Source organism: Echiichthys vipera, assembly GCF_963691815.1.
Source record: "Echiichthys vipera genome assembly, chromosome: 10".
NCBI classification, from domain to species: domain Eukaryota; kingdom Metazoa; phylum Chordata; class Actinopteri; order Perciformes; family Trachinidae; genus Echiichthys; species Echiichthys vipera.
Genome location: NC_139835.1, coordinates 23,594,327 through 23,622,145, shown reverse-complemented (window position 1 = coordinate 23,622,145; position 27,819 = coordinate 23,594,327). Strand labels below are relative to the sequence as shown.

Here is a 27,819-nt window from a genome sequence, read left to right as displayed (position 1 = left end):
ATATTAAGGTCACTCAAAATAAAATATGTAATATATGTTCTCTCTTGTACTTGTTTTACTTGTTGGAAGTAGTTTTCAACATTGTTTGGTGTCTGTCACACAAAATACATCGTAAATACATGTGTACATTTCCATCTTAAATAATTCTAATGACTGCTTTTATAAAAATAAAATAAAAACATGTGTAAGTAAAGATGTCATTGTCCATAAACTTAAACCTGTGGCCTTGTTCCGTATGTGGAGAATTATCCTGGTGTGAATGAAAACTGTAAATAGAGGTCAATAAGATATGTTCTCATATCGGGACAATTTCTTGTAGAATCAATTTCAGTGAAATTACTCAAATAAACATTGCTTTATGCAAGAATATTAGTTCTTGTGAGTGATAGCCAACCATGTCACCGCATTGATAGAAGCGGGTACTTTCTTTGCTGCGAATGATGTGTTCCTCTGTCTCGAGCAGGCAGCCCGGCAGAGATGTGCCAGCTTCACACTGGAGACGAGGTGCTGACGGTGAACGGGCACCAGGTGGCAGAAATGAGCTATGCAGACTGGAAGTCCTGCATGGAGGAGGCTCTGCAGGAGGGCAGTCTGGTCATGGACATACGCCATCATGGCAAGAACAGTGAGTCATCTGAACGCTCTGTGTGTGTGTGTGTTTGTGTGTTGTTTACAGGGGATTGAATTAAACCACTTTAAGGGTTGCATTCCTGGACTGACAGTGCTGCTTATGCTACTTGCGTTGCTAAACAGATTTGACATTTTAAATTGGTCCGTAAACTATTGTGAAATCATCCATGAATGATCTCATGACAGCTAAGCAGTGAAGGACCTGTTACCTTTTTTTCCTCATCTGACGAGGGAAGGCTGTTATTTTGTTGACCTCAGTGGGTTTTATTTCTACTTTTTGCTTTCCTGTGTGCATTTTTCTTGTCCTGGTTTTTCCTTTCTTTTTCTCCTTTATCTCTACTGGTTGTTTCTTTCTTTTTTTTCAGCCTTTTTCTGTCTCATCAGCATTCCTCTCTGTATCCATGTGGTGTTTTCATTGTGGAGAACTATCTCAGCTCAGGTCCATGGTCTTCTTGAGTGTTCTGTTTTCACAGTGTTAGTATAACAGGCTTACTTATCCCAACTACGTCAGTGTCACCTTCCAAAAGTAATAAACCACCCAGAGTAGCTCACTTGAACTAATACACCATACTTGTTAAAATAGACCAGTGAAGCCCAGTGGTGGTGAGCCTGTTAGAAACACTGTGTGGGTTTATGAAAGTTTTAATAGGCTGCATGGCTGGGGAAGGTTTCTCTGTCACACGCTGCTGCTCTCTATAATAACACCATAACAGCAACCTTGTCCCCTGCTTTATAGTGTTCTTTATGTAAATAGAAAAATTCTGTGTAAAATGTTTCACATAGACATTAACAGAATGTCTACTGCATACACACAGGCACAGAAAAAACATGGTTTTATGTGCAAACAAGTCCTATTTTTTCCCATTGCATTGTCTGCATTCAGACTGGGACAGAGATCAACCTTCCCTGCCATTTAAAAGCCATAAGACCATCAATCTGACCAGTACGGATCATCCGATACTTCTAGGTTCCCCTGACTCAAACACTGTCAGCTCCAGCCTGGATTTCACCTCACGTGGTTCCATGGAAAAGCTGCCGTCCAAAGAGGCCCCCTCCCACCAAGTCGTCGTAAGTGACCCAGAATGAACCTTGGTTCGATCAAGTTTTATTTCTGTATGGGCCCCTTTAATGAGCACATACCCTGCCATGTCTCCCCGCAGGATGTGGCTTCAAACGGAGTTAATGGAAGTTTCCGTGAGCAGTTGGTGACCATGAGGAACAAAGGTAAAGAGCAGAGCACACAATCAGAAAGGTTACGGAATTGATCCTGATGACTATTTCTGTACTAAACACAAAAACACATCGACGAGGGGATGTCATGTTGTTGACTTAGTTTTGGGAGAGAAACATCTTTGCAAACACTGGACTATTGTGGATAATACTGATGGACATTTACCATGTTGTGTGACAAAAATGATGTAAGAAAACCATGAATCGGATTATCATGTATCTTAAGCAACATACTGTATGTGTATATTGGTAATATAAGATGGTACAACTTGTTTCTCACTATATCTTGTTTTCCATCTCTCATGTAGAGTCAGAACCCATATCTTTGAAAAACTTAAAACGGAGGTCAGAGTTTTTTGAAAAAGGTAAAAAAAAAAAACAGGAAAAAAAAACAGTGACCAAATCAGGGTGGGTTGGCTCTTCATAATAATGATGACTTCTGTGAATTCTGGTGGCTGAGTTTTCTGTGCTTCTGTGTCATTGAATTCTTCAGATTCCCAATGGATTTTTGCATGTTTATTATCAGTCACAATCTCATGTTCAATTGATAAATAACCTATTATCAATTGATTATGAGCCGTCAGGAGTCCTCCATCATTTTGGTGCCAGAGCTTAACCTTTGTGCTGTCCTTCCTTCAGGTGGCTCAGGGTCCAGTATCAGTGCGCTGGTCTACCTCTGTGGTAAACAGGGTTCAGTGTGCAGTGACCTCTTCCCCTTTGCTTGGTACACCCTGGGACACTGACATGCTTTTCAAACCAATGGAGTCTAGTGATATTTCGGGGTAACTTAAGGAATTATCTCCTCATACACCAAAAGAGTTAACAACTGAATGTGCTGTAATCAAGAGGAGACCGGATTAAAAAATAAATAAAAAAGAATAATAAAACACTCTGAATAAAAGCAACATTCAGCTCCAAAGGCTGGAAAGCACGTCAGACACCACACCAGCGTACCAACCACAAATATAAATATTTAAATCCTGTAGTATTTGTGGGGTAGTTTTCTGAATGGTGTTCAGATGTAACTCATGGTTACACTTTGCACTTTGCTGCGCATGATGTTGAGAGCATTCCTCTTGTTCCTGGCATGCATGTTTTGAACTATTTGTTAGCCTTTCAGACCGGCTGCACTCTGCTTGTGTGCATCCTATGTGTGCATGCTGCTCATATGTGTGTGTTTTTTCTACCAGTTTGTTTGATCTTGCTCTCCTCACAATCAGTTTATTGATTTTCCTATTCAGAAGTATTGGGCTGACATCCAATCTACCTCTTCTAGAAATGGGTGATCTTGAATTGAGAGAATCAATTAGACCCAGCGGGTGAAATTCAACCTTTGTTGCTCGAGGCTTGTTGAAAACACCAATTAAAGTTTTAAATGTTGTTTTAAAGGAAGAATTAGGACTTGATTTTAAAAAACCAAGTTGAGACTTTAATAAGCCTGTCAACTTGTGTTCCTACAGTTTATGGCCCCGAGGTTAACTTCTATTCTATTGCTCTCTCTGCGCTTGCTAGAAGTATTGACTAGATGATTTTATTTTATTTTCAAGGAGGACCAGACTCTGCAATGCCAGATGTGAGTATTTTCAGTGTTTAAAGGGCCGTTTTTGTCTCTTTTGTTGTTTTTTCTATTGTAGGAGGAGAACATATTTAAAACCGATAACCGCACAATTATTACAAAGCCCAGAGCCATTATTAAGAATCTTTCATGCACTAGTTACTTCAGATGCTGGGTCACACTGCTTCTTAAAGGGGAAGTTCAGATTTTTAGAAGTAGGGTCGTATGAGGTACTTATCCATAGTCAGATGTCAGTAGATGGCCGTCGGCATGTTCCCAGTTTGGAGAAGCAGGGAGGAGGACATGTACGGAAGCTAAGAAATGTGCTGCTGTGGATGGGGGTCGCAGCTGACACATATTTTAGCATCGGAAAAACAATATGTTTAGAATATTTTCACTTATTTGCCTTGCTGTCAGACAGCCCTGCTTATGTCTCCAAATTTATCAGCCGGTTTTCACCTGGTTTTAAGATCCATCCTGAGTGGTCAGATCACAAGTGGACGCAGAATTTGAACTTGTGACCTGATTTCCCTTACCGCTCTACATAATTTGAATTAAAAAAATGTTTTTGTTTTTGTTGTGATGTGTTTGAATTCCATTTGCTACTCTTGCATAAATCATTATAACAGAAATTGCTTCTACCGCCTACAGCTTGTTTATGTCAGTGGATGCTGATGAAGGCCCAACATGTCCTTATTTTGCTGCTACATAATAATTGCTTTTAAATAACAAAATAATGAGGGACTTTTACTGAGAAGAAATTATAGTAAATTACATGTATTTATCCGTTTGACAGACACTCAGTCTTCTAGATAGCAACTGCAGACATTACAAAAAAGAGCAGGAATATCTGTAGAAATATATCCTACATATTTGTGATTTTTGATGCATTTTATGAACCTTAAAGTGAGGTTATTATTCACTGGCGGTCATAGGGGCCTGACGATACCACAAAGTCAGTTCGGGGGTCATGCAGTTGATGGCTGATGTGATGCCGTTGCCTTATAGTGAATGCCTATCATCTGTGTGTGCAGATACCTGTTCCTTCCATCACTCCGTCTTCCAGCCGCTGGTCTTGGGACCCAGAAGAGGAGCGCAAAAGACAAGAGAAATGGCAGAAGGAGCAGGAGCGCCTCCTACAGGTACATCAAGGCACACTCATGTGACAGTGACATGTTACAATATGCACTCAGTTGCCAGGTTAGTAGGTGCACATAGCTCAAGTGCGATAAATCCTACTGTCATGAAGGTTATAATGTTCAGCTTTTGTTTAACATGAACTATGGTGTTGATCCTGTTTTTGATGCTGCTACACAATATTCTAATATTTGGTCTGCACTCTTTGATACTAAACCAACACCTCTCTAAATCAGTTTCAACAAATCTTTATGACCTTCATGAAGGTAGTGTTTATTGCAGGACTGTTGTATTAGACTGCATTAGATTCAGCTGGGTGTACCTAAAAACCTGGCAACCTCACAATGAAGCAACCTCACAATCTACCCATCTGACAATGAGACGAGGCACAGAACTTGAGATGACCGACTAGGAAGTCCTCACAATCAAAGCAGACTGCTCTTAATAGGCTCAAACAGACAACTTTACAAAGCGCTCAGGCAGCTGAAAGAAAAGCATCTGTCCAGTATCCAACTTAAATGTAGTAGAATCCTGTCAAAACATTTTTCTTAAGGGTCTATTTCTGGATGGAGATCAAAGGTGTCCAAGCAGAGTGTTGTAGCCGGGAAGGCTTGTTACTCCTTCAGTCTTATTCCCCGTTGGATGCACGGCCTGATTTCATGATGTGCCAAGGAGACTTCCTGCTCTGGGCAAGCTGCTCTACTAGGTTTATCAACTTTTCAGGGTGGTTAGATAACATGTAGGTGAGCTTGGAATCCCACTGTACTGTACGGTGTGGTTGCATAATAACATCACCATGGATTTGTGAAGGTTTTTTTTGTATCTGTGTTTTTTTTTCTCTTGTTAGATTTTTTCAATGTGTGTGAAACAATGTGAGTGCTTGTTGATTTGGATGACCTTTGACCTCTCTTTCTGCTTTTTCATCCAGGAGAAATATAAGCGGGACCAAGAGAAGTTGCAGGAGGAGTGGCTAAAGGATCAGCAGGAGGTTGCCAAAAGTGTAGATCAACAAGAGGTAACAAAAGTATTCTGATTTGGTAAATTATGGCCTAATACCATAAGTCCTGACTCACAGCAGTAAATTATCTAGATGGATCCAAAGAGCTATTTTACTGTCCGAAATTGCTATAATCATGCTGCAGTTAGTGGGTAGCAGCTGGTCTCTCTGGTTTAACAGCGCAGGTCAATTTCACATAAAAGGAAAAGTGAGAGCAGAACAATGTTTAATCATGTGGATATTCACACAGGACACAAAAAACCTGTGGTTTTATTTCCTGTAATAGCAGAAATCTTTCCAGCTCTAAGTTTTGCAATAAAACTCCCTTTTGATTGGAATTCAGTTGCACTTGCTGGTTTGTCACCTTAGGGGATAACATGAGTTCCTCCACTGTTGTGTTTTCTACTGGAGGTCAGATTACTTAATGCCAACATCATGTTAAATGCTTCCTCTATTCGTTCCTTCCTTCTCTCTTTGCAGGTCGAGAGCCTGGAGGTGAACAGGCACAGCATCAGCCCACACTCGCCCCTCTCTCCCATCAACCAGCCCACCTCTCCTCTGTGGGAAGAAGAAGAGAGAAAGAGGAAGGAGGAGCAGGAGCTGCAGAGGCAAGCAGAGGAGCAAGAGCACCAAAGGCAGGCGGAGGAGCGGGAGCGCCAAAGGCAGGCGGAGGAGAGGAGGAAGCGTGAAGAGGAGGAGCGGGAGCTGCAGCGTCTCCAGGATGAGAGAATGAGGAAAGAAAGGCAGGAAGAGGAGGAGAGGAAGATGAGGGAGGAGGAAGAGCTGATATGGCAGAGGAGGAGAGATGAGGAGAGGAGGCAGGAAGCTGCGGAGAAGCACCGGAGAGAGCAGGAGAGAGCCTTTGAGCTGCAGCAGCAGTGGTCAGTAGAGACACTGCTCCTTCTTCTACCCTCACACTTTACTCACACGTCTTCCTCATCTGTCCATCATGTTGATAATAACACATTTAAGTGAGAAACATAACCTGCTTTATTGTCTGTGCATTAACAGAAGCGCAACTAATGTGTTTGCATGTGCTTTGTCCTTCACCTTTGTGTTGTAACCCTGGCCCTGCCTCTCCCTACTCACAAAAGGAATAGTGGCTCCCATGGCTTTGCCAATGTCCAGCCATCTCTGTCCTTTACTGACAGGTTAGTACAGGAGGGATTGTGTTTTCATTTGTGTGCATACATAACCTGCTTGCTTCATAACCTATTTTTTTATTGCAAAATGATGAGTTAATTAGGTCGATCTGCAACACTTTATTTTAGGTCCCCCATGCAGTACAGTATATAAATGATTCATAAATGGTCTTTTACCCACTACTGTAATGCATTTGTTTGCAGATATAAGTGTTCATGTATTTGCCAACATCTTTAACTCCTCGTGTGGGCATCCATAAGTTGAGGCTGGAGAATGAATGGCAATATACTAAAACACTGTTCTATTGATATAAAATATGTGTTCATAGGAGAATTTACACTTACTGACAAATACTGCACCGAGCATATAATCTTACAAATGAGAGATTTGTCACTCAGGTACATGATTTAACTTTTTCTTTGAAGCTGTAAATCATGTTTTTGTTCCGTTATATTTTCAACATACACTAAGGTCAAAACAAACCTGGTGCATATTAACTGTAAAGATTATATGTCCAGGTATGCACTGCATTGTTTCGTGCTGACTCCATCTGAGCCGAAACATTCAAACAGCATCTCTGTATATAGACGCTCATGAAATTGGAGCAAGTGTGTTAGGTATCCAGCTGAGATGAGAATTGCCTGTGATTGATCTGCAATCAGCAGGTTCCCCATGTGACCATTTTTCACTGCGGCATCAAAATACTTGAACTCTTGTATTTCATGGTGGTGACAAAATGGTTGTAAAGTCTGTGGCTTCTTTTAAAAGAGTTGCTCTAAGTATGATTACTTTTTTTTATCAGGCCCTAACAAGTATGTTCTTTTGTGTGACAGGACAAAATCTAAGTCATCTCCCCAGCTTGATGAAGAGGAAAAACCTCAGAGAAAAGGTCAGTTTTCTTGATTTACTGTATTCTCTATTAGTGAAAGCCATAACTGTTTTAGCCTATGCAACACTGATGAAAGCCTTTACATTGGCAGTACTAGGTCCAGCAATGCTTGGTCCGCCAGATGGTATAGGCGGAGCTAATGCAACAGCCTTGTGCTTTTACTCATTTTGTGTGAAAAGCTATTTCTGATTTCTGCTAATGTTGAAAAAACTTACTGTGGCAAAGAAGAAAGAAAAGATTGATGACTAAGGACGATGTAACTTCAAAATCCAGTGAAAATGGGATCCAAAAACACACCTGCAAATACCACGTATCGCCAGATGCCGCCAAAGAGAATAAAGAGAACTTTGAGTGTATAACTTTGAGTTTTATTATAGTTTTTCTTTAATGAAAGATGATCAAAAAGCAACAGCAATATGAGACCAGGGATGTTAGAACATTCAAATATTGGCCTGTGCTTTTCTTCATTCTGTTTTTTCTTTTTTTTTTTAATGACTCAATGTACGCATTTTGTTGCATACGTACGTGGGCTGTACTCTCCTGTAGGTGTGTATGTGCAGCCTGGGGGGATGGCTCACTGGCTGCTGGGAGAGCAGGTGTGGAGTGCGAGTAACAAACAGGCCCAGAGTCAGCAGGCTGCATCAGAGCTGGAGATGGAGAGGAGAAACATCCTCAATGCCATGAGATACAGAGAGCCAGAGAGAGGTGGGCTCGGCCCCTGATCTGCTCTCAGTGTGATGCTTTGATTAGCGGATCACTCAGTTATTAGTAATTATTTTTACCAAATCAAAACTAACAGCTGCTTGATTAAGAGCTGACCAATCAAATGGTAAATCAATGTCATCCAACCCCAGAAAATTAGATGCAACATAAACAATGAACTCGTTGATTGCAGGGTGATTTCTCTCAGGTCGTAATTTTTGTACTTAAAACTGCAGGTCTAATCAAGACTGTTTCGACATCATCACAGCCTCATTCTTTCTGTCCTATTTGTTTTTCCAATTTAAAGTCATAATCTATTTTTTGTTTCCCAGAAACATTTATTGTAACCGGCATAATGTTGAGTTGATCTCTCCTCTCTGGGTGCAGTGACGGGCAGTGGAGTAGGCGAGAAGAAGGGTCAGCAGCCCGCGTCGCAGGCTGAGCTTGAGCGGCAGCAGATCCTGAACGAGATGAAGAAGAAGACTCCGCTGCTGAGGGACAAAAGCTGGATCCGCCAGCAGGCCTCCACCACTGACCCCACCAGGGATTCCGACATACCACCCATGCGCAGGTACAGTCTATCCAGTGTGCATTAGAGTAAAATATCCCGTCTCTGGTGTGTGATGGTGGTGGTTTTAACACTTACTAATACCCTGTAGACTTGTGGTGTATGCTGACATTAAAATATTTTAGTCTGGCTACCACGCTGACCTTGCCTCGGCAAATTCGATTGGACCATTAGTAAATATTTGAACTTCAAAAGGACGGCCATAGGTACAGTTAGTAGCCAGACATTTTAGATGCCTAACATTGGTGTGGCTTGGGTTGGCTTTGCAGAGGGGAGTCTCTTGACAACTTGGACACCACTTACAACTCCTGGCGCTCATCATGGACTCCCAGAAGCAACTCCCACACCCAAAACTACACTCGGCCTCACTCTGCCCTCTCTGGCAGCATTTCTTTTTACGGTGGCGGTTTGGGTGCCCAGCGGTCGGGTTCCTCCACTCTTCCTCCCTCCTACTCCATGGGCTCCCTCCGAGGCGGGGCAGGAACCCACTCGTCCCCTTGGTCCCGACGGTCGCCCTCCCCCTCCCCCTCCTCTCCGTCACCCACCACCTCTCCAGAGCCCACGTCTGAGGCAGGCGCTCCTCAGCAGCGGAGCAGGTAAAATCAGCAATGGTGCTTTGCTTAACACCCCCAACAAGCTGCCTCTAACCTCTTACTGGTATACTGGGTTGCATAATCATAGTTCAGGTGGTGTTATTAAACCATATCTTTTGGATGGGAAGTGGTGGCAATGGTCAGCTAAATCTCAGTGTATTTCTATCAGAATTATATTGTTTTATGTGACATTATCCATCTGTTCACCCTCCTCTCCACAGTTGACACACTATACTCTATTTGTTAATTTAACCCTTATCTTGTTTTTTACAGATTTCCTCTTTAATTTCACTTGCACACACAGTGTTGTTTTGAGTTTGTGTTTTTGTGTTCATGTGTAAAAAGAGTTAAGCTAACACTTCCCAACATCTTTGCCAAATTGTTTCCATATCAAGATTATAAATGATCATTATTTCCTCATAATTTTACATCAGGAATAAAGATGGAACATATACGTTATATATGACACAAAAATATTAAATCAAATTTTTGCAGGGGGCGTGTGTGCGTGTGTGTGCGTGTGTGCGTGTGTGCGTGTGTGTGTGTGTGTGTGTGTGTGTGTGTGTGTGTGTGTGTGTGTGCGTGTGTGCGTGCGTGTGCGCGCGTGTGCGCGCGTGTGTGTGTGTCTGCATACATGTCATGCATGTGTGCTCAGCTCTCAAATCACAGCTGTGCGTTCTGTAATCCAGGTCAGTGAGTGGCAAGAAAATCTGTACGTTCTGTGACACCCCGCTGGGAAAGGGAGCAGCCATGATCATCGAGTCCCTTGGGCTCTGTTATCATTTGGGCTGTTTTAAGGTGAGAGCTGGGCTTGTGTCAGCCCCGGAGCACATCGTCGACACACCTCGGCCGATGCTCAAAAGCTAACCTGACCACTCCAGACTCTTTTTCTGTTTTTACTAACCTGGATGATCCTGCCAATTTTGACGTTCCTGTCCTCCTTTACAGCTGAGCAAAGTAGATTTTCTGTGACAAAACCTGCAAGCCAAACTAATCAACCCCTCCCTCACTTTGTCTCTTTTTACTTAATTGTTGATCCTTCCTGGAACTTTGGTCTACACTTGAATGTGGTTTCCTGCACCTGAACAGTGATCCATTCTGCCGATCTCTGTCATTTGACTCTCATTTATTCTTTCTTTTCATGATTCTCTTTCTATACGTACAATCAAGGGGCTTCTGTCTCTCCTCATCCCTCAGCTCTTGGACTTGGACACTTTAGTCCAGCTTTAAGCACCGGTTGAGTGGCTCTTTAACTCTTCCCTTTTCCTAAATTTCCCCAGTGTATCGACTGTAAGTCTGACCTTGGTGGATCGGAAGCCGGGGCTGAAGTCAGAATACGAAACAAACAGCTCTTCTGTAACTCCTGCTACATGCGATTCAAAGGTGAGTGCGTGATCACTCGATCGGCATGATGACGTGTTGTTTTCAGCTTTCTTTCGATAAACTGACGAAAACGCGGAGTGGGGTTGCCTCCATACGGTTCTCATAGGCCATTCCCCAATACGCAAAATACCAACGTCTTTTCACAACCTCATCAACTAACGTGGATGCTCAGTCGGACCAGCTAACAAAACAAACAACAGAGGAACTGTGATACCAACACACACAGGGAGAACACCATTACTCCACTACTGTATATGTTTACATATCAAATATTTGTTTGCTGCTGTGTTAATACTCTGAATGTTGAGTGCAGCTCCTTTAAGGCGAGACACTACAGACAAAATCATTATCTTTTCATGCACGGGTCAACTCTGTGATTTTGTGCTATTTTGCTTCCATAACTTCTTCTTTCAGACTAGTGGAAAGAAAACGTCCAAAATACACATTTAGGTGTTTATTTTACTGAACATTGTCTATTTTTGCCCTTAGATTTCTCCTAAATTCACCAAAAGTTAGCATCAGATAATGTCACATTTGCATATTTGACCATAAAAATTCAGAAAACTAGAAATTACAAAAATAATAATTTTAATAGTAATAAGTCATCTCCCCAGCTTGATGAAGAGAAGAAGAATAAATTATTTGTTATTTGTTAATGTCCTTATTCACCTGTAGTGTCTTGCCAAATTTATGGAATTGTATTATTCATCTTTAAAGTTTGTTTTCTTAAAAAAAAAAAATGTCTCACTCTGAGTCAGAAATCTCAACTTCATCATCATTTGCCTATTTAAACATTATATTTAAACAATATAAAATATTGTCTTAATGTAAGTAATTAACTGGAGAAGTAATATCTATTAGTTAACATTTTTACCCTATTAACCTGTAGTGTGTCCCATTATTGTAGGTGTAATGTTGCTGTTTGTTTTCTTTCAGCTGGCCAGCCAACCTCTATGTGATGTGGCTGTACTCCAGCAGATCGATGAAGAGACTACTTGTGACAACAACCCATGAGCATTAAGGTGAAGCCATCAGCTGGGACACTTGGTTTCGACATTCTTCCATTTGTGACTCTAGAAAATCTCAGTTGACTCAAAGTTGAATGAGAATTGTATTTGTGTTGTTTTCAGTGTGTGATTGAGAGGGTAAGCTTGCAAAGAAGTTATCTACTTTAACGTGTTTATATAATAGTAAAAAAAAGTATTACAGTTGTACAAAATGTAAGGGTTCAGCATGCATCACAGTTAAATGTTTTAGCCACAAAATTAGTCAAAAAACGTTAAATTGTCTATAAGATTATTGAGGCAGTGTAATGACCTTCACTGAGAAAGATTTTAAAGTTTCCAAGGTTGCAATCTCCTCTTACTCATGCTTCTGTTGGTCTTTTGGTATTAACACGTTTGTCGACCAAGGTATTCTTATCATGTGTATGTGCCTTGTCGTTTGTAACAGGGAGAAGTGATTAAGATTATAAGAATTCTTTCATAACATATTTAAAACCATCTGCTTGGATAGCACTGGAGTCTGGAGGTTTCACTGATAGATGGACGATTGTACACACAAAGCAGGTTTCCATGTGAAGAATATATAATATTGAATGGCATTGACTCACAGTAACATTTGTAAATAAAATGACTAAATGCTCATCCCTGTTGTTTGTGTTTACTTTTTTCAGCTGTGAAATTGCATAATTCTTTGTAATGCTATCCCTGTGCATGACGCAAGGCTCTGCCTGCCTCTGTAATCAGAAATCATTATATTCATCTTTCTCTGTCCGTCCCTCCCGCTCTCTGTTTCTCTGTAGTGCCACAGTCATAATGAAAGGAATTTCAATGAGCTTTTGTGCAAAGGTTCAGAGGACCTGCCTGCTCCGTGTTCTCTGAAGCCAATTTGTCATGCATATTTCATTCAGTGCACATGCATTACATTTGATTACACTTTGATAAGCTATTTTCATAATGTATTCTGTCATTTTGGCTGTTTGTAAAACCACATCTGCATACACATACATTGAATATTCATAAGGGACACTCCTGATTACCTCCCAAATGTATTTTAAGCAAGGTAAAAAAAAAAATTGTCCTCATTTCCCATGAACGGAAATAAGCTCTATTGAAGCAATATATGGAAATACGTTGGACTGAGCATAAATTGGCTCCATTTTCTTGAGGTGAAGCACAAACAGCCCCTGGAGGCAGGCATCTCAAATTCTTAGATTCCTTTATTTAGATTTTTTCTGGCACTCTCGCGGGAGAGAGATATTTTAATCCTTATGCTTCGAAAACAAGCGCGACCTGAATGGCGCCAAGCAGAGTCGAGTGACTGGGAAATATAAAACCCTTCTGGATAAATACCTCATCTTTTTCCTCCAAAGCCAAGGCCACAACCAGCCTGAGGCTTTGACGGGTAGTGTGTGTGTGTGTGTGTGTGTGTGTGTGTGTGTGTGTGTGTGTGTGTGTGTGTGTGTGTGTGTGTGTGTGTGTGTGTGTGTGTGTGTGTGTGTGTGTGTGTGTGTGTGTGTGTGTGTGTGTGTGTGTGTGTGTGTGTGTGTGTGTGTGTGTGTGTGTGTGTGTGTGTGTGTGTTTTTCTGCGGCTTAAGGAGAAACAGTATTCTTGGCTGCTCAGAAGAATAGGTTCTGTAAAGAGATGGAACACAGATGGAACAGCTTATGCTTGCTCTTCCATCCATCAGTGAAAGAATTCACAACTCTGACAACTCACTGTCAGCTTTTTTTAAACGCTCTCCCGCTGAAGGGAAAGATTCCACATTTTTCATGAGATTTCCTGTCAGGACTATGTGGATGATTTTTTCATCTTCCAATCAACACACAAGAGTGGGTCCGATAATCATGCTCCATTTCCACACTGCAGGCTTTAAGCCTAGGTGTACTTTGACTCACCAGTGGGGGGCACTCTGATCTGGGATTGTTACCCAGAAACACTGAAATGATCCTTCAGCTGCAGCTGGATGTTAACTGCTGCTGTTAGCACAACTCTTAATGAAAAGAGATGCTGCTGTGTCCTTTGAATTAAGCCACCGTAGTTTATAAGCATAAGGCGTATGCAATATGTCATAAGATTTTGTGGTTTAAGTCTATTTTGTAAATGATCTACAAGTGACACCGAATTCTGTCTCTGAGCACCATCAGTAGCTCTGCTGTTACGTTTCTCTCCTCAGTAGAAACCACATATTTGACTCCATCTTACCTTCAAGTAGATATGTTTTTGCAGCTCCTGCGAATTGCCTTTCAGAGGGAATGTTTTTCACACTTTGAGAAGCCATCAGGCACTAATTCACCTGCAGCTTGAACCGATGCTATAATTAGTCATGTAATTGCAGACAGTCTCAACAGACCTGTTGCCATGGCTTGCAGGCACTATGCATACATCTCAAAGTGCTGTCGAGGTTCAATTATCTACAGTGTAGGGATTAAACTAAGAAATTGACTTTAAGTAAACCTAAATTCCCAGGTTGAAACTGCGAGACTAGTCTCCATTCAGCATAGTATTTCATTCTCAGTGGAGAATCTTTAACTTGAAAAAGGTGCAGAAATATAATGAATAAGTGATCATGCAGTGGTTTCACACATTACAAACAATAAATATGACAGTGAAAATCCAACAGTATCAATTGTAATGCATTCGTGTAAGCTGTGATTACTTTGGTAATTATAGCAGTTTGACTCAATTTCACGTACAAGTAAACATTTTTTGCAGAGTTAATGACCCCTCTCACCAACTGAGTAGTGAATTTGAACGGTTGCGTTCAGGGAGACATTATTGTGCACTGATGGCAAAGAAATATCTATAAAGAATCCTTTGTTCCGAATGCTGTCAAGGCCATTTAAAATGTTGTAGTCTGGGATGCAAGAAGGAAGGCCTAGTCCTGACTTTCCTGCAGATTCAAATTGTATATATTATATTGTGTATTTTGTAGACGTGTAATCGTGTGGTATTTTTTAAGAATGTGCGCTGACTCTATTGTCTTTTGTTGTTTGAAGTTTGTTTTCCATCTTGGAACTTTGTGGGCAATAAAGTATGTATATGGTCTAGACCTGCTCTATATGACAAGTGTCTTGAGATAGCTTCTGTCATGATAGAAATAAAACTGAATTCAAATCTCAAGATTAAATCATTGTCAATCAATTGATAACATTATCTGCAGCTACGGGTAAATGTGCCATTTCTTCCAAGGCCGTAGTGGCAATTAAGAAGAGTATAGATTTTTGCTTAGCAGCATATCATTCCCATGGTTAAGGCGTGTATTTTATTTCAATATTTTAGAGCTGATCTTAAAACGAAATGGTTTTCCAGAGTTGTTTTCTTTAATGGTGTGTTTCCAGTGTATGCATGTGCTCCTTACTTCAGTGGATTCACAATGACACAAGCATTATCAGGGTGTGCAGTTTCATTTCTGTGGGTGCTACCTGTAGTGAATATGTTAAATACCAGTGTTATCATGTGGAATAAGATACAGACAGTACTTGGTGGTTAAAACGTTCTTTGTGGGTGGCACAGGTGGCTATCAATTGTAGATTATCAACAGATTATCCCCCATCATCCGCAGATATGAAATGTTTGGGTTTTTTTCAAATTTAGAGATATTGATCTGTGACCTTTTGTTCAATGAGGAAATGATCAGCCTAGATCCCTCCTTATCCTCATTATGGATGCTGACTAATCCCTGACTCACAAAAGGGCAAAGCCCAGGGATTCAATTTTAGAGCAGAGATGTGTGGGGGTTTTTTTTTTCAATAAGACTCGATCTATTTGACAACTGAAGGCTTAAAAGTAAATATGACACATTCAAAAGTGCAGGTTTGTTTCTTTGTAGATGATCGTTAAACATGACTCATCTTGAGCAATGCTGTCCTCCTTTCTTCTACTCGTAAGTTACTGTTTTGATAAAGGAGGGATTTTTTCTCCCTTGTTTTCAAAAGAACTGTATCTCTGCAGGGAAAGAGTCCAACAACCAAGAGAATTATTCATCCAAATGTAAGAAAAAAAAAAGCTTTTGTTTATCTTTCTTCCTCTGCGTGCAAGAACACCCCATGCAGCCATGTTACAATCACAAACAAGAACATCTGTGATTTCTCTCTGTGACCTTAAAGAACCCTCCGATTTATTTTTCGTTCCCCTACTTAGCATCTGAGGGAGGAAAAGTAGCACTGGCAATGAGATGCACTGGAGTTTCTTTTCCAGCTGGCGGGGAAGAGCAAAGAAGTGTAGAAAGTGTTACATAGCTCTGAAATGATAAGACTGAATGGTCACAGCTGGGGCACCCTGATATGCTTGAGACCGCATTATACCCGGGGTGACAGGGGACCACATTTTCTGTCCTCACATTAATTCATCCTGCTTCACTTGTATTGCAGAGCATGAGCTGGAATACTGATTCTCAGTTAAGCATTCTGCACTGTTCATCTGGTGTTGTCAAATGGGAAGATGAACGTAAGAGAGCAGTCATTTGTTGAGAATAAATCAAACGTATCCCCATCTTATTTTGCAGTACCTCACAGTCCGATGCATCTGTTCAAACATTACCTTGATAGGACGACAGATGTGTGACAGAAGCAGATGCCTTATATTTTATTGTATGTCACTTCCAGTCCAACTCCGTCACATTCAGCAAAGTGGAATTCACTTAATGAGTTGCAGCCGAAGACACACTGGTTGGTTTGGAAAGGTATTCGAGTCCACAGATGGGAACTGCAATGCTCATTTGTCACCAACTGACGGAGACATCATATTGAAGTTCATCACCTCATCTTTTACCCCCGCCCCTACCAACCGTTTGTTCTCCTTCGTCACACAGGATTGAAGTTAATTAGAATTTTATCAGAGGAAAACTTAAAAGAGAGGGCGACACACTCTCAAATCTGCCCTTCATTTGATGTCAGTGGATTCATTTTGACGTTTGCAATGCACAAACTGATACAGAGACGGACGGGGTAGCATGATGGTGATCTGCCAGACACAACATCAGACGTCATATTCATATTGGCTGAAGCAGAAATGTCTTTCACTATTTAAATGTCACTGTATACAGTAGTTGTCATTTTGGATTTTACAACATTTGGACCAGCTGCACTGAAAACATATTAATATAAGAAGTGACAGATCAAAGCACAAATGAACAGTGACAAAAAGCCTACCAGATTTTCTATTCTACAATTACCTAGTGACGTGAGAGATTTCATTGCATTTAAAATACTATCCGGGGTTGAGAGGTCCTGCAGCTTTCAGAAGAGAATTCTCTTACTAATTATACATGGGAGTAAATTTTGGGCTGGACACAAGGGACACGTCCCCCTCGATATTTAGAACATGTGCAATTTAACTGCTACAATAGAGCACAACTCATAAACACAACAATGCCTCCAACAGAGTAGGTAGTGGAAGTATACACTCTCAGAGGCAATAGTTGAAATCTTTCATAAAAGGGAAGGAAGATGAAGCAGAAAGAACCAAGACAGTATTATTATAATTATTATTATAGACACCATAATCAACCAGAATGCAGGAAATGAAAAGTTTGATGCTCAGATCCTCCAACCATGTGTTGCCAATAAATAATAATACTGTTCACTAAACCCCTGCTTGCTTTGCTTCCAACGCCAAAAGTAACATTTATTCTAACAACAATGATGTGTTTCTGTTACAGTTTAAAGCCCCACAGATTGAAACATCCTCTGTGGGGATATAATACTAGGGCAAACTAGCTCTACTCTTCAAAACAAGAACACTGTTGCTTCTTTATTTCCATGTTTTTTTAATGTACCTGGATCATCAACAGGTGAGCATGCTAGCTTTAGCTATTATATAATGTATATAGCCATCAAATGCAAAGGAAGAATAATTTTGTAGGTATTCACTGATGCTCATGAAAGAAAGCAAAGTGCATTCCCCAAAATGTTGAACTATTCCTGTGAGGTGCCCTGCACACCCACACAGGTGTTGATTAGAGCTCTACTCAGTTTGAAGCAATGACAGTGGGGTTGTCTCAGGTCTGCCAGATGTCAATCAAGCCAGGTTTAGTCTCCCACACAGTCCTGAGAAGATACACGAACAGAAGTGAAAACACCTACAGGGAAAGACTACACATGGGAGTACATTTTAAATTCAATTTCCTAATGTTCACATTTTAAAAGTTGACAAATTGATCATGTATGTTCTGAGCCAATCCTGAGGTATTGTTTCGCACTTCATTGCAATTAATAGAGCATCTAGTTATATTTGTTTTATTTCAAACCTTCCATAAAGCTGTAGGAGGAAATTGGTGTTTTGATGAATGAATTGGAAAGAGACCTTCAGAGAGACTTTAAAATGTTGTGAATTATTACATTACATTACATTTAGCTGGCGCTTTTATCCAAAGTGACTTCCATTCACACCCATGCCCAGCTAGGGAGCAATATGGGGGTTCAGTGTCAGAATCAGAAATACTCTTATAATCCCAGGGGGATTGTTAAAGGCAAAATAGTTTTTTGCCCAAGGACACTTCGACGTGTAGACCAGAGGAGCCAGGGATCAAACAGCTGATTGTAGGTATGGGGAACACCCACTCTACCCACTGAGCCACAGCTGCCAATGACTATGTTGCAGCTTAAAGAATGTAACTGTGAACATAGGAAACAGGCTGTATAAATAAAAATGTTCTCTGTCTGGATACTGTGCAGCTCAAGGATGTTTATATTCTGTTGTTGTGGGTTAACGTCTTGACGTGAGGTTAATTGCATTTCTGGTCAAAGTTAGATAGATATTGTGAATAAAAACAAAAGTCTTTCAAATGATTTGATTACACTGTGGTTAGTGAACCTTAATGTGCAGCTCCAGAACCCATTAGGAAAATATTTATGTCACATACACAGCGCAGGGGCAAATAAGGTTGGAACGAGAGAGTGGTAATGCAGAGCAGACAAAAGAGAATCAGAACTGTTAAATTCATCTCTGGCAGGACGGTGTCACACTCTATATATTAGGGAGCTGTGGAGAGCGTTAGTGCATAAGTGTTACTCAGTCACCGCTGGATGTAGTAATGCCAGGACCCGGCTTTGCTCCTCTCTCTCTCTCTCAGTGTGTGTGTGTGTGTGTGTGTGTGTGTGTGTGTGTGTGTGTGTGTGTGTGTGTGTGTGTGTGTGTGTGTGTGGGTGTGTGTGTGTGTGTGTGTGTGTGTGTGCGTGCGTGCGTGCGTGTGTGTGCAAGTGTGTGCAAGTGTGTGCATGTGTGTGTGTGTGTGTGTGTGTGTGTGTGCGTGTGTGTGCGTGCGTGCGTGCGTGTGCAAGTGTGTGCACGTGTGCGTGCGTGTGTGTGTGTGTGCAAGTGTGTGCATGTGTGCATGTGTGTGAGGGAGTGACTGAGTGAGTGAGTAGCCATATGGGCAACTCAGTAATCCTCTGGATAGCCTAAAGCCAGCCTTGGACTGAAACAGCGCGATTAACACACACAGACAGCAAGACCATTCCCTTTCTGTGTTTCAAATGGTTATGTAACGCATGAGAATGAACCATGACAGAGGCGGAAGTATATATCTGGTGTTTTGCCACTTTATAATGTGCTATACTTCTAAGCGTATGAAGGTTTTGCAACCTTTCAAAAGATTTGAAAAGACTGGTACAAAAATAAAGACAAGCCGTTGAAAATGTTCCCTTAACGGTTCATTTGTTTGTTTGTTTAATCTGCCTTGTTATAATCCTTCCTTTTTAAAATACGTTCTTTTAGTGGAACTCTAACCACTTTAGGCAGAACAGTCTGTTGTGCAGATTATGTAATGATTCACAATCCTGGAAATTTTTGGGTGGTATCTTCACAGTTGAATGCACTCGTTGTAAGTCACTTTGCAAATGTTGAATTCAAGTGTATTACTGACAGTTTGGTTGATAAGCTAGTCCTTCATTAGTCCCACCATGGGTGACATGGGCAGTGTTACAGCTGCAAAGGGGATGTTGCAAAATCAAGAAGCAACTGTAAAACTATATACAAGATATAATAATTAAAACACATAAAAGAAGGGAGCAAAACAGTAAAAAAAAAAGAATAATGATAATAATAATAATAGGATACATATCTACAGACAAGGGTGGTATTTGAACAAAGATGCATGAGACAGTCTTTTAGAGCCAGTTTCTGTTCATTATTTATCCGTCTGACCAACGTCTTTTGTTTCACTCTTGTAGCGCTGTCTTCAGCAAACAAGCTCTAAAAATTCACTGTACACGACAGTACTCAGCACCAACAGCAGACACAGTTGAAGACTTGTGGTGAACTTAGTGGAGCATCTGGCAGCTAAATAGAAACGTATTTTTCTCGGTAGTTGGTGGAGACCAAAATCGGTGCTAAAGGGACTTCCATCCACCAGGGGGACAGGAACCCGACTCGAAATGAATGCTAATGTTGCTCCCTGTCTCATTAAAAAAAAAGATATAAATGGAGATGGCTTTTGAACAGCTCAGTTAAACCAGCTTTTGGGATTATCCCTACAGCTATGTAAAAGAAAATCCAGTACAATGGATGATATCAATTTAGAGGTTCTTCCTTTTTTTGGAAATGTGGGGGATTTGCTGCTGAAGCAGGAAATGGATCCGATTTTATGTCTGGTAGAATCGGAAGACATTTTTTTAGTATTTTTTAAGCTTCTGGTTTATGTGGAACATCTCTATGATGATGTGTAAAGACCAAACTCATGACACATCAGTTTGAAGCTTATTTCTGTCAGTGCATCTTTTGACAGTGTTGTCTTCAGTGTGCGTATGCTTTTTAGACAGCAGTATGAAGGGTGTTCTCCCCTACGCTCATGTGCTATGTTAGGTTTTGACTTTGACTTTTACCCTTTCATCTCAGACATCTGTAACATGCTCTCAAAGTGAGTTTTTTGACCCATGGCTGGCCATGCTGTATGTTATTATTTTACTTTTTGATGTTAGAACTGTTTCCGCCCTCCTGGGGCAAAGAGTTTTCTTGCTCTGACAAATCCCTCTTTTTATGTTGACTGTGGGTAGATCCAACCACCAGGACAGCAAACATGTAAATTCAAATTCTTGTAAATATAGCAATTATGATTTCCGATGTTTTTGTTAGTGTCAGTTTCTTAGTAACAGGCCTACACAGTTTAAGTGCATGGTCCCATAATTGCTGAAATAAGTTCAATCTGTTCCATCATCATTTCAAATCAAATCAACCTTTATTTATATGGCGCTTTTCATACAGAAAAGTATCGCAAAGTGCCTCACAGAGATGTACAGAAAAAGAGAAACGTCAAATAAAATCAGGAGAAGAAAGTTAAAAGAACCCAACCCTCCCACCCCCACAGTCATGCACGGAGACATACACAAATATGTATACGTTCATACACACATTCACACATACACGCACAGCCACGCTGACACACAGACACACAGACACCCAGACACACACACTCACACCTACACAAACACTAGCTGTCACTACAGATACATGGCCGGGCAGCGAGACCTGAGGTACAGAGGAGGCAAGAGAAAGCTACCTTTGGGCGGCCAACCACACTGGGAGAGATCCTAGTCCAAGGTCGCAGGGAGCACCGCCACAGAGATCACCCAAACCCGGGCAGCTAGAGGGCTCTGCACCTTGGTGCGGAGCCTCCTGTCTGCCCTGTCTGCCGGAACTATCCACGGGACAGCACCCCCCGCGGCCAGACCAGAGACAACTCCCAAACTGGCAGGCCCCCTGAGGAAACACTGGAGATTAAAAACGGTTGCCTAAAACAGTAAAGGGTTAAAATATGGAGGCTAAAAACACGAAGGACTAAAACATAAAAGCATAAAAGCACAGAGGCTAAAACATGAACTAGAAAATAAAAGCATAAGAGCATAAGACATGAGAGGCCATAAAAAATAAAAGCATGAAGGCTAAAACACAGGGATTAAAACAGTAAAAAGGATTAAAAGTGCTCTGATTAGCACTGCCTAAAAGAAAAATAATAGCACAGTTTCTAGCTTATTCTCAATGTACATTCTGATTTACCTCTCGTTGCCTTGACTTTGTGTCCTTATGAAGAGACACAAGACTGTGGAGTGAATAGATTCCTGAAAAGGCGGCAGGCCAGTCAAAATGGGACTTTATTGTTTCCACTGCAGCAAGCGGGTAATATTTCATCTGAACAGCACCACTAGAACGTGACGCTGTAAGTCCAGTCTTTTGTTTGCAGCCCATTCAACATCATTATCTCCCTTGCAGAGCTGCAATTACTGTATGGTGAATAGCTTTCCAGAACCCATCATTTCCTGCACTGTAAGCTTCTTGTTTTGTTCGCGCTACAACAGAGGAGCGGAGCTATTGTCAATATATTGATATTAACAGTTTACACAGCAGCAGCACTGGAGAAGGTTTTGTCCCTGTGCCATGTATATACAAAGACTAGAAATCAATAAGAACTTCAGGGATGAAATAGTCCTGACAGTCTTTTGACATATCAGAGAATTGACATCAGCTGCAGTCATTTCTTAGAAGAGACCATAAAAGAGCCAGATATCAGCAGCACGCTGTACACCCACGGGGTTAGACTTTTAGTAATTTCATTTTTATTTTAAGGCTGTAACTGAGTGAGCTAAATTTTTGCTCTCGAGTCCCAGGCGTACAGGGCGTTGATACGCCAGCTGCTATCTTCTTCATACTTGACTGCAGGTCCGGGGGGGCGGGGGGCGGGGGGCTGGGGGCTGGGGCTGGAACAGGGTGCCCCTTAGGGATTCCATCCGAGCCCTCGCTCCTAAATCACTGTTTGAAAATTTGTTTGTTTTGGATGAATGCTCATCATTTATATTCACATTTGGAAAGCTCTCAGTGGAGATAGGAAATGAAATTCCAATTTCCTCTCACATTCATGTTAGTTTAATATAAATACAAAACCTTTGCCGTTCCACCATAGGGGCAAAGGTATATCATGTGCTCTCTGTTGTATTGTATTTGCCAAAGGTCTCATTTCTCTCCCCATTAAATTCTGACTGTGCATATTCAAACTATTCCCTTTATGAATCCATGTCCTTAGATTATGTTGTCTTAATTTAACCCTGTTGCAGACATTAATGTATAAACCTCTCTACCAGGTTCCATCATTTTCCCGTTGATAGACTTAAGCAGAAATTCCACTGTTGGGAAACAGGTTGATATACTCAGACCACCAGTTGCCCCCTGGCTGTGTCTGTCTGTTTGCAATGCACCTCTGTTCATCATTAAACCCCGTAAGTGCTCCGGAGTCGTGCACAAAGCAAACAGAAAAGCTAAGCTTATTAGAGTGTTTGGCTTGTTAACTTGCTAAGTGGCAGGGTGTTTGCTCTTGGTTATCATGAAAAACATCACTTACGCCCATTTGTCTTTAAACTCAATTTCATGCTCTCCTGAGCTGATACTTTGTCCTTAGGAGGAGAAGATATGAAGCAGTTTGGGCAGAGCGGGTCATCCCTGTGTCACGCACCATACATGTGCTTTTTTCTGTGTCTGTGAAGGAAAACCTATTTGAGGAAAAAAACTAGAGCAATAGAAATGTCACTGTCAGAGTTTTAAGATCATCTAGAGCCCTAAGAGCGCTCCTGCTGTGGTAAAAATTGCACTTTTTCCTCTTGTATTTTTAAGAATTTGAAGTGATATATTGTACCAGTGGCAGGCTATATTTAGAAAAGAGGGCACAGTTGTGCACATCGTGTGCTGTTCTAACTCTTGCCCTAATTATCTTGAATGGGAGTTTAAGTGGAGATCAATACAAATTTGTTTCAGTGACATTTTATGTCTTTGATATTTGTTGTTTATTGAGTTGGAAGCTCTTGTTTCATTACTTTGTTTATTTAGTAAGCTGATCTTAACATAAAGGCTCAGATGTCGTGCATTTTACATACACTATACAGAAATGTGATGATTTATGTATTGGATCCCCGTTTTCACCTTCTGCATTGATTTTTAACCACCTTACATTTCTCATAGGTGACACATTCTCTATTATGAAATGTGATTACTTTTTTCTGACACTTAGTGACCTAAAGGGTCTGCTTCTCTACTCGACATTATACTTACCTATGGGGCTACAAAACTTATTTCCAACGCACTGTTGCCATGGTTACCATAGATGCAATGTTTCAGTTATGGATGGCTCTTTGATTTTTCATCTTTTGTAAGCTATAAACTGGTCTTTTCTGACTCTTTTCAGAAAAAAAAAACATCTACAGTGTTCACAAACTCAGTTGTCCGACATCGAACCAAAACATTTTCTAGCAAATTCTCTTCTTGTGATGTTAGTGCAACACTCCCTTGGCGCTGTTCAATTATTTTGGAGAATAATCCCTTTTCTTAATTAACAACGCCACTAAGCCGGGCAGTTTTTTGATAAAGGCCCCCTTCTCATTGTAATGCAAACCACTTGAGGATGTTAGACTGAGCATGTTTCTCGAAACCGCTGATTGATTTCCAAGGGCTTTGGCTCTATATGGCTCTACATGAATCATACCGGCTATTTCAAGCTTTCAGATCTCACTGGTCGTGAAAAAAAGCTTCAGTTATTTTTCTACCAAGTATGATTCTCTTATTTTTAAACACAAGTATTTTGTCTGATTTAGTCTGGGCAACTTTTGGTAACTTAAAGGAATTGTTAATTGAATTGTTGTTTTTGGAAATAGGCTTATTCGCCCTCTTGCAGAGAGTTAGATGAGAAAGTCCATTCCATCTTTATATATGCACATTTCACATACTGCAGCCTGTTAGCTTAGCATCAAGAATGGAAACAGGGGTTGTCTGGCATCCTCACAGTGAAGAACAAGAACAAGATCCCTGGAATTCACTTATCCTGGCCAAGAAATACTGCAGTACATAATCAACCTCTGAATCCACAATAGCTGCTTTTAGACTTTTGGTTCTTGCAATAATAATAATAATAATATAAGATAAAAGTGTTAATGAGTGCTCTTTAGAGGTGCTGGTAGTTAGATTTTGCTACCTTTGGACAGTGTCATCCAGCTAAGCTCAGCAAACTGACTGACTGCTGGCTGCAGCCTCGAATTGAACATACACATATGAGAACGGCATCAATGTTCTCATTTATCTCAGGAAAAAAGCATTTTCGCCAAAATGCCAAACGCTTAAAACACTAAGAGTGGTGAACTTAGTTAAGTGCATGTAACATTTACAGTGACTATTAGGGCAAGTAATAACAGTACATTTTTCTCATTAAACAAAGCAGACAACATCAACGTTGGTAGATAGAAAGACGGTGTATTTGCATGTTGTTTCATCCCACATATTTTTGTGCTTATTAAATCTCCTGTGCCCTTTTGTAATCTCTACCAGCCAGCCCGATTCACTTACTGAGGAGTGGCAGCTGTTGACCTCTTCTATAGAATAATAGAAAGAACTCTGATTTGAGATGGCTGGTTCTTCTTCAACTGTAGGCCGTGCCAAATCAGCTATCTGCCCGATGATTCACAGCTGGAACACAGCTGCTGTAGTTCCTCCAAAACACCACCCTCCGTCTTCCTGACAAACCTTCTCCAATCTAATGAGTAATCAATACCACTAATATGCTATCCCATCTGGCCTTATCCTGTCTATGTCTAGCATTGGGTCAATGGCTGCCCAGGTAGGGAGAGATAAGCTGTAAGTGAGCAGGATGAGGCAGAAGATCATCCCTCGGAGAAATTGGTTGCGTACCTCAGTCCTGTAAGGGGCTGGTAGGAGGGGGATAGAAATACCTTCCACCATGGTCTTTTTTTCTACCCTTCGAGATCAGACCGCAGATGAGGTTTGAGTGTACAGACACATCTGCTCTCTGGTAAGAGTGAAAAGGAATGTATAAAATGCAGGTAATGCAGAAGACCCTCATTAACCTACAAATCTTTCATACAGCTGAACCAGCAAAATGTTTTCTTCTTTTATGATCAAAAAGGTTTTGTCGTTCAGTAAATCATCACCCATCAATATCCTGACCAGTCATGGTCAAAACAGGCTCAATTTATTCAGTATGTATGTAGATATTACCAAACTGTACTTTTAACTGCTCTTAGGTGCTGATGACAGCATCAATTGCTTTCCACGTTTGCTGGCACTACCATTAGGCCATTATATAATTTCTTTATTATATATTGGTCTTGTTCCCTAATGGCATCACAGGAGAGGGAGCCAAGCTGACAACTAAGTGTCAGTCAGCTATTAGTAAAAGTTAAATCACGTTCCACCATGATCCAATGAAAAGGTCTATTTCAGAACACACGATATCATGGCACATTGCTGATAAACACGGCGCTGCAGCAGGATTTGTTCCTTGATGAGTCACTGTAATTCATCTTAAGCCCCCTCAGCATTTTAAAGTCATATCTGCGTCTTATCATTCTGCTGTTTTCATTCAATATTTCATAGCCGATTGTGTGGTGGATCAAGAGTTTCTCCAGTTTAAATGATTCCTTGTAACATCCAAAGGATATCCTGGGAGACACTTTCACATAGAAGTGATTTTTCTCCTCCATAAAACAAGAGCTCTTACAACATGCTGAGTTTCATAAGATCACTTCATGTACATATTCACTTAAATCTTTTTAAAAGAAAAAATGCATGTCCAGGACTGCTAAACAGACTTTAAATTATATCAATAATGCTAAGAAAACATGCCTGCTAACAGTAGTATTTTAGGGCAGAAATGAAGCAACATGATTGCCTACAACACTCGGAGAATTGTACTCGGAAACAGAGACCGGTAATTAGGTCCCTGTAAATTCAATTGACTTCCTCACAGATTCAAGCAAGCATTAATTGTAAGGGTTGAACTGCACAGTACTTGTCAGTTAGTTAGAAGTGGATAATAATTTTGGTTGAATCACCAATAATTGTCTCCACTAGTGAGTGAAGCTGTCATCAGCATTCAAACAGTGCTAGGGCACAGACAGTGCCTCGTACTGAGGAGAGCGATTTCTCCAGGAGCTTCATACATATTCCAGTGCCAAACAAACATACTACAACAAAGGAGATTTGGAGCACTGACTTATGTAGGGGTGAATTTTGATGCAACTGCAAAAGTTGAATGCTAAGAGTTTACCTGTAACAGTTACTTATTAAACTAATTCTGCTCCACCTCCATGTTGCTGCTGATAATCTGCCGGCCATACTAGATTACTGTTGCATAGGCCTAACATTACCTTACATCACCGGCCTCCTTCACCTCATGCTCTCCTCACCTCACAACTGTCTGTCCGTCCTGAAGCATATAATTTACATTAATGTGAATGTTTCCTCTAATTTTATGCATGCTGATGATGCTGACTGATTACTTCTGAATCTATCTGAGCACTGACTGTATCTCTCCCCCAGGACCATGATGATGCTTATCTCTGTCAGCAGTCAGGATAGTACCCAGCAATCTGTGGACCTTTCTATCCATCAGTTTCACTGGAACAACAAAGGCAAGACCAAAGGCCAGTCGTAAGTAATGAAGAAGAGAACATGAGGGTGTCTCAGTGGTAATTGATTGTATGGTGTAGGATATAAAAACCTCCAGTAGGGTTATTCTGTTGACCTAATGGACCTGAAAATGGTGGCAGCTGACAGACACAATCGATAGTCAATAGGGGCAAAAAAGGCAGCACAGAGACAGAGAGAAAAGAGCTGGTCGAGAACAGTGGATGCCAATCTTTGTGGCTTGTGACCTTTTTGAAGTGAAGATAAATGTGTCTACTTACGGCCCCTCGACACAGATTGCATATTATGGGGGTCTGAAACTCACAAAAGGAAAAAAAAGGTTCACAGGTGAGGGACAAGTATAACAAAATTAATCAGTAAACTAGAGACCATCTTGGGATGACGCAATGCCAAATTGGGCCAGAGGCTTAAGTAGGAGGGCAAATGCCCCTTCCCACTTTCCACCCACTTACTTCCAGCGCCCTTGTTTGAACCACACCCATCTTTGAACTTGGCCTTCAGTTTGATCTCAACAACAAACCTCCCTGCCTGCCATTTTTGTTGGCTTACCAATCAGCAGAGTAAAATGCA

At 40.9% G+C, this 27,819-nt stretch overlaps 1 protein-coding gene across 9 annotated transcripts in view; it reads left to right on the top strand.

Moving 5' to 3' along the window:
* Positions 1-12,462, top strand: part of LOC310952968 (LIM domain only protein 7-like) — a 48,571-nt gene extending 36,109 nt beyond the window's left edge. For 3 of the 9 annotated variants that reach the window (XM_083921840.1, XM_083921841.1, XM_083921839.1), the window contains 15 exons: positions 464-625; positions 1,514-1,698; positions 1,791-1,854; positions 2,169-2,225; positions 3,408-3,433; positions 4,450-4,557; positions 5,481-5,567; positions 6,030-6,430; positions 6,644-6,700; positions 7,526-7,581; positions 8,671-8,854; positions 9,121-9,447; positions 10,134-10,242; positions 10,725-10,827; positions 11,764-12,462. In XM_083921840.1, coding sequence (XP_083777966.1) covers positions 464-625; positions 1,514-1,698; positions 1,791-1,854; positions 2,169-2,225; positions 3,408-3,433; positions 4,450-4,557; positions 5,481-5,567; positions 6,030-6,430; positions 6,644-6,700; positions 7,526-7,581; positions 8,671-8,854; positions 9,121-9,447; positions 10,134-10,242; positions 10,725-10,827; positions 11,764-11,786 — 1,949 coding nt within the window. In that variant the 3' untranslated portion in view covers positions 11,787-12,462. Of the gene's footprint in view, positions 1-463; positions 626-1,513; positions 1,699-1,790; positions 1,855-2,168; positions 2,226-2,499; positions 2,542-3,407; positions 3,434-4,449; positions 4,558-5,480; positions 5,568-6,029; positions 6,431-6,643; positions 6,701-7,525; positions 7,582-8,670; positions 8,855-9,120; positions 9,448-10,133; positions 10,243-10,724; positions 10,828-11,763 lie in introns of all 9 variants that reach the window. The other 6 variants (XM_083921845.1, XM_083921842.1, XM_083921844.1 and 3 more) reach the window with 6 other exon arrangements.
* Positions 12,463-27,819: the final 15,357 nt, after the last annotated feature.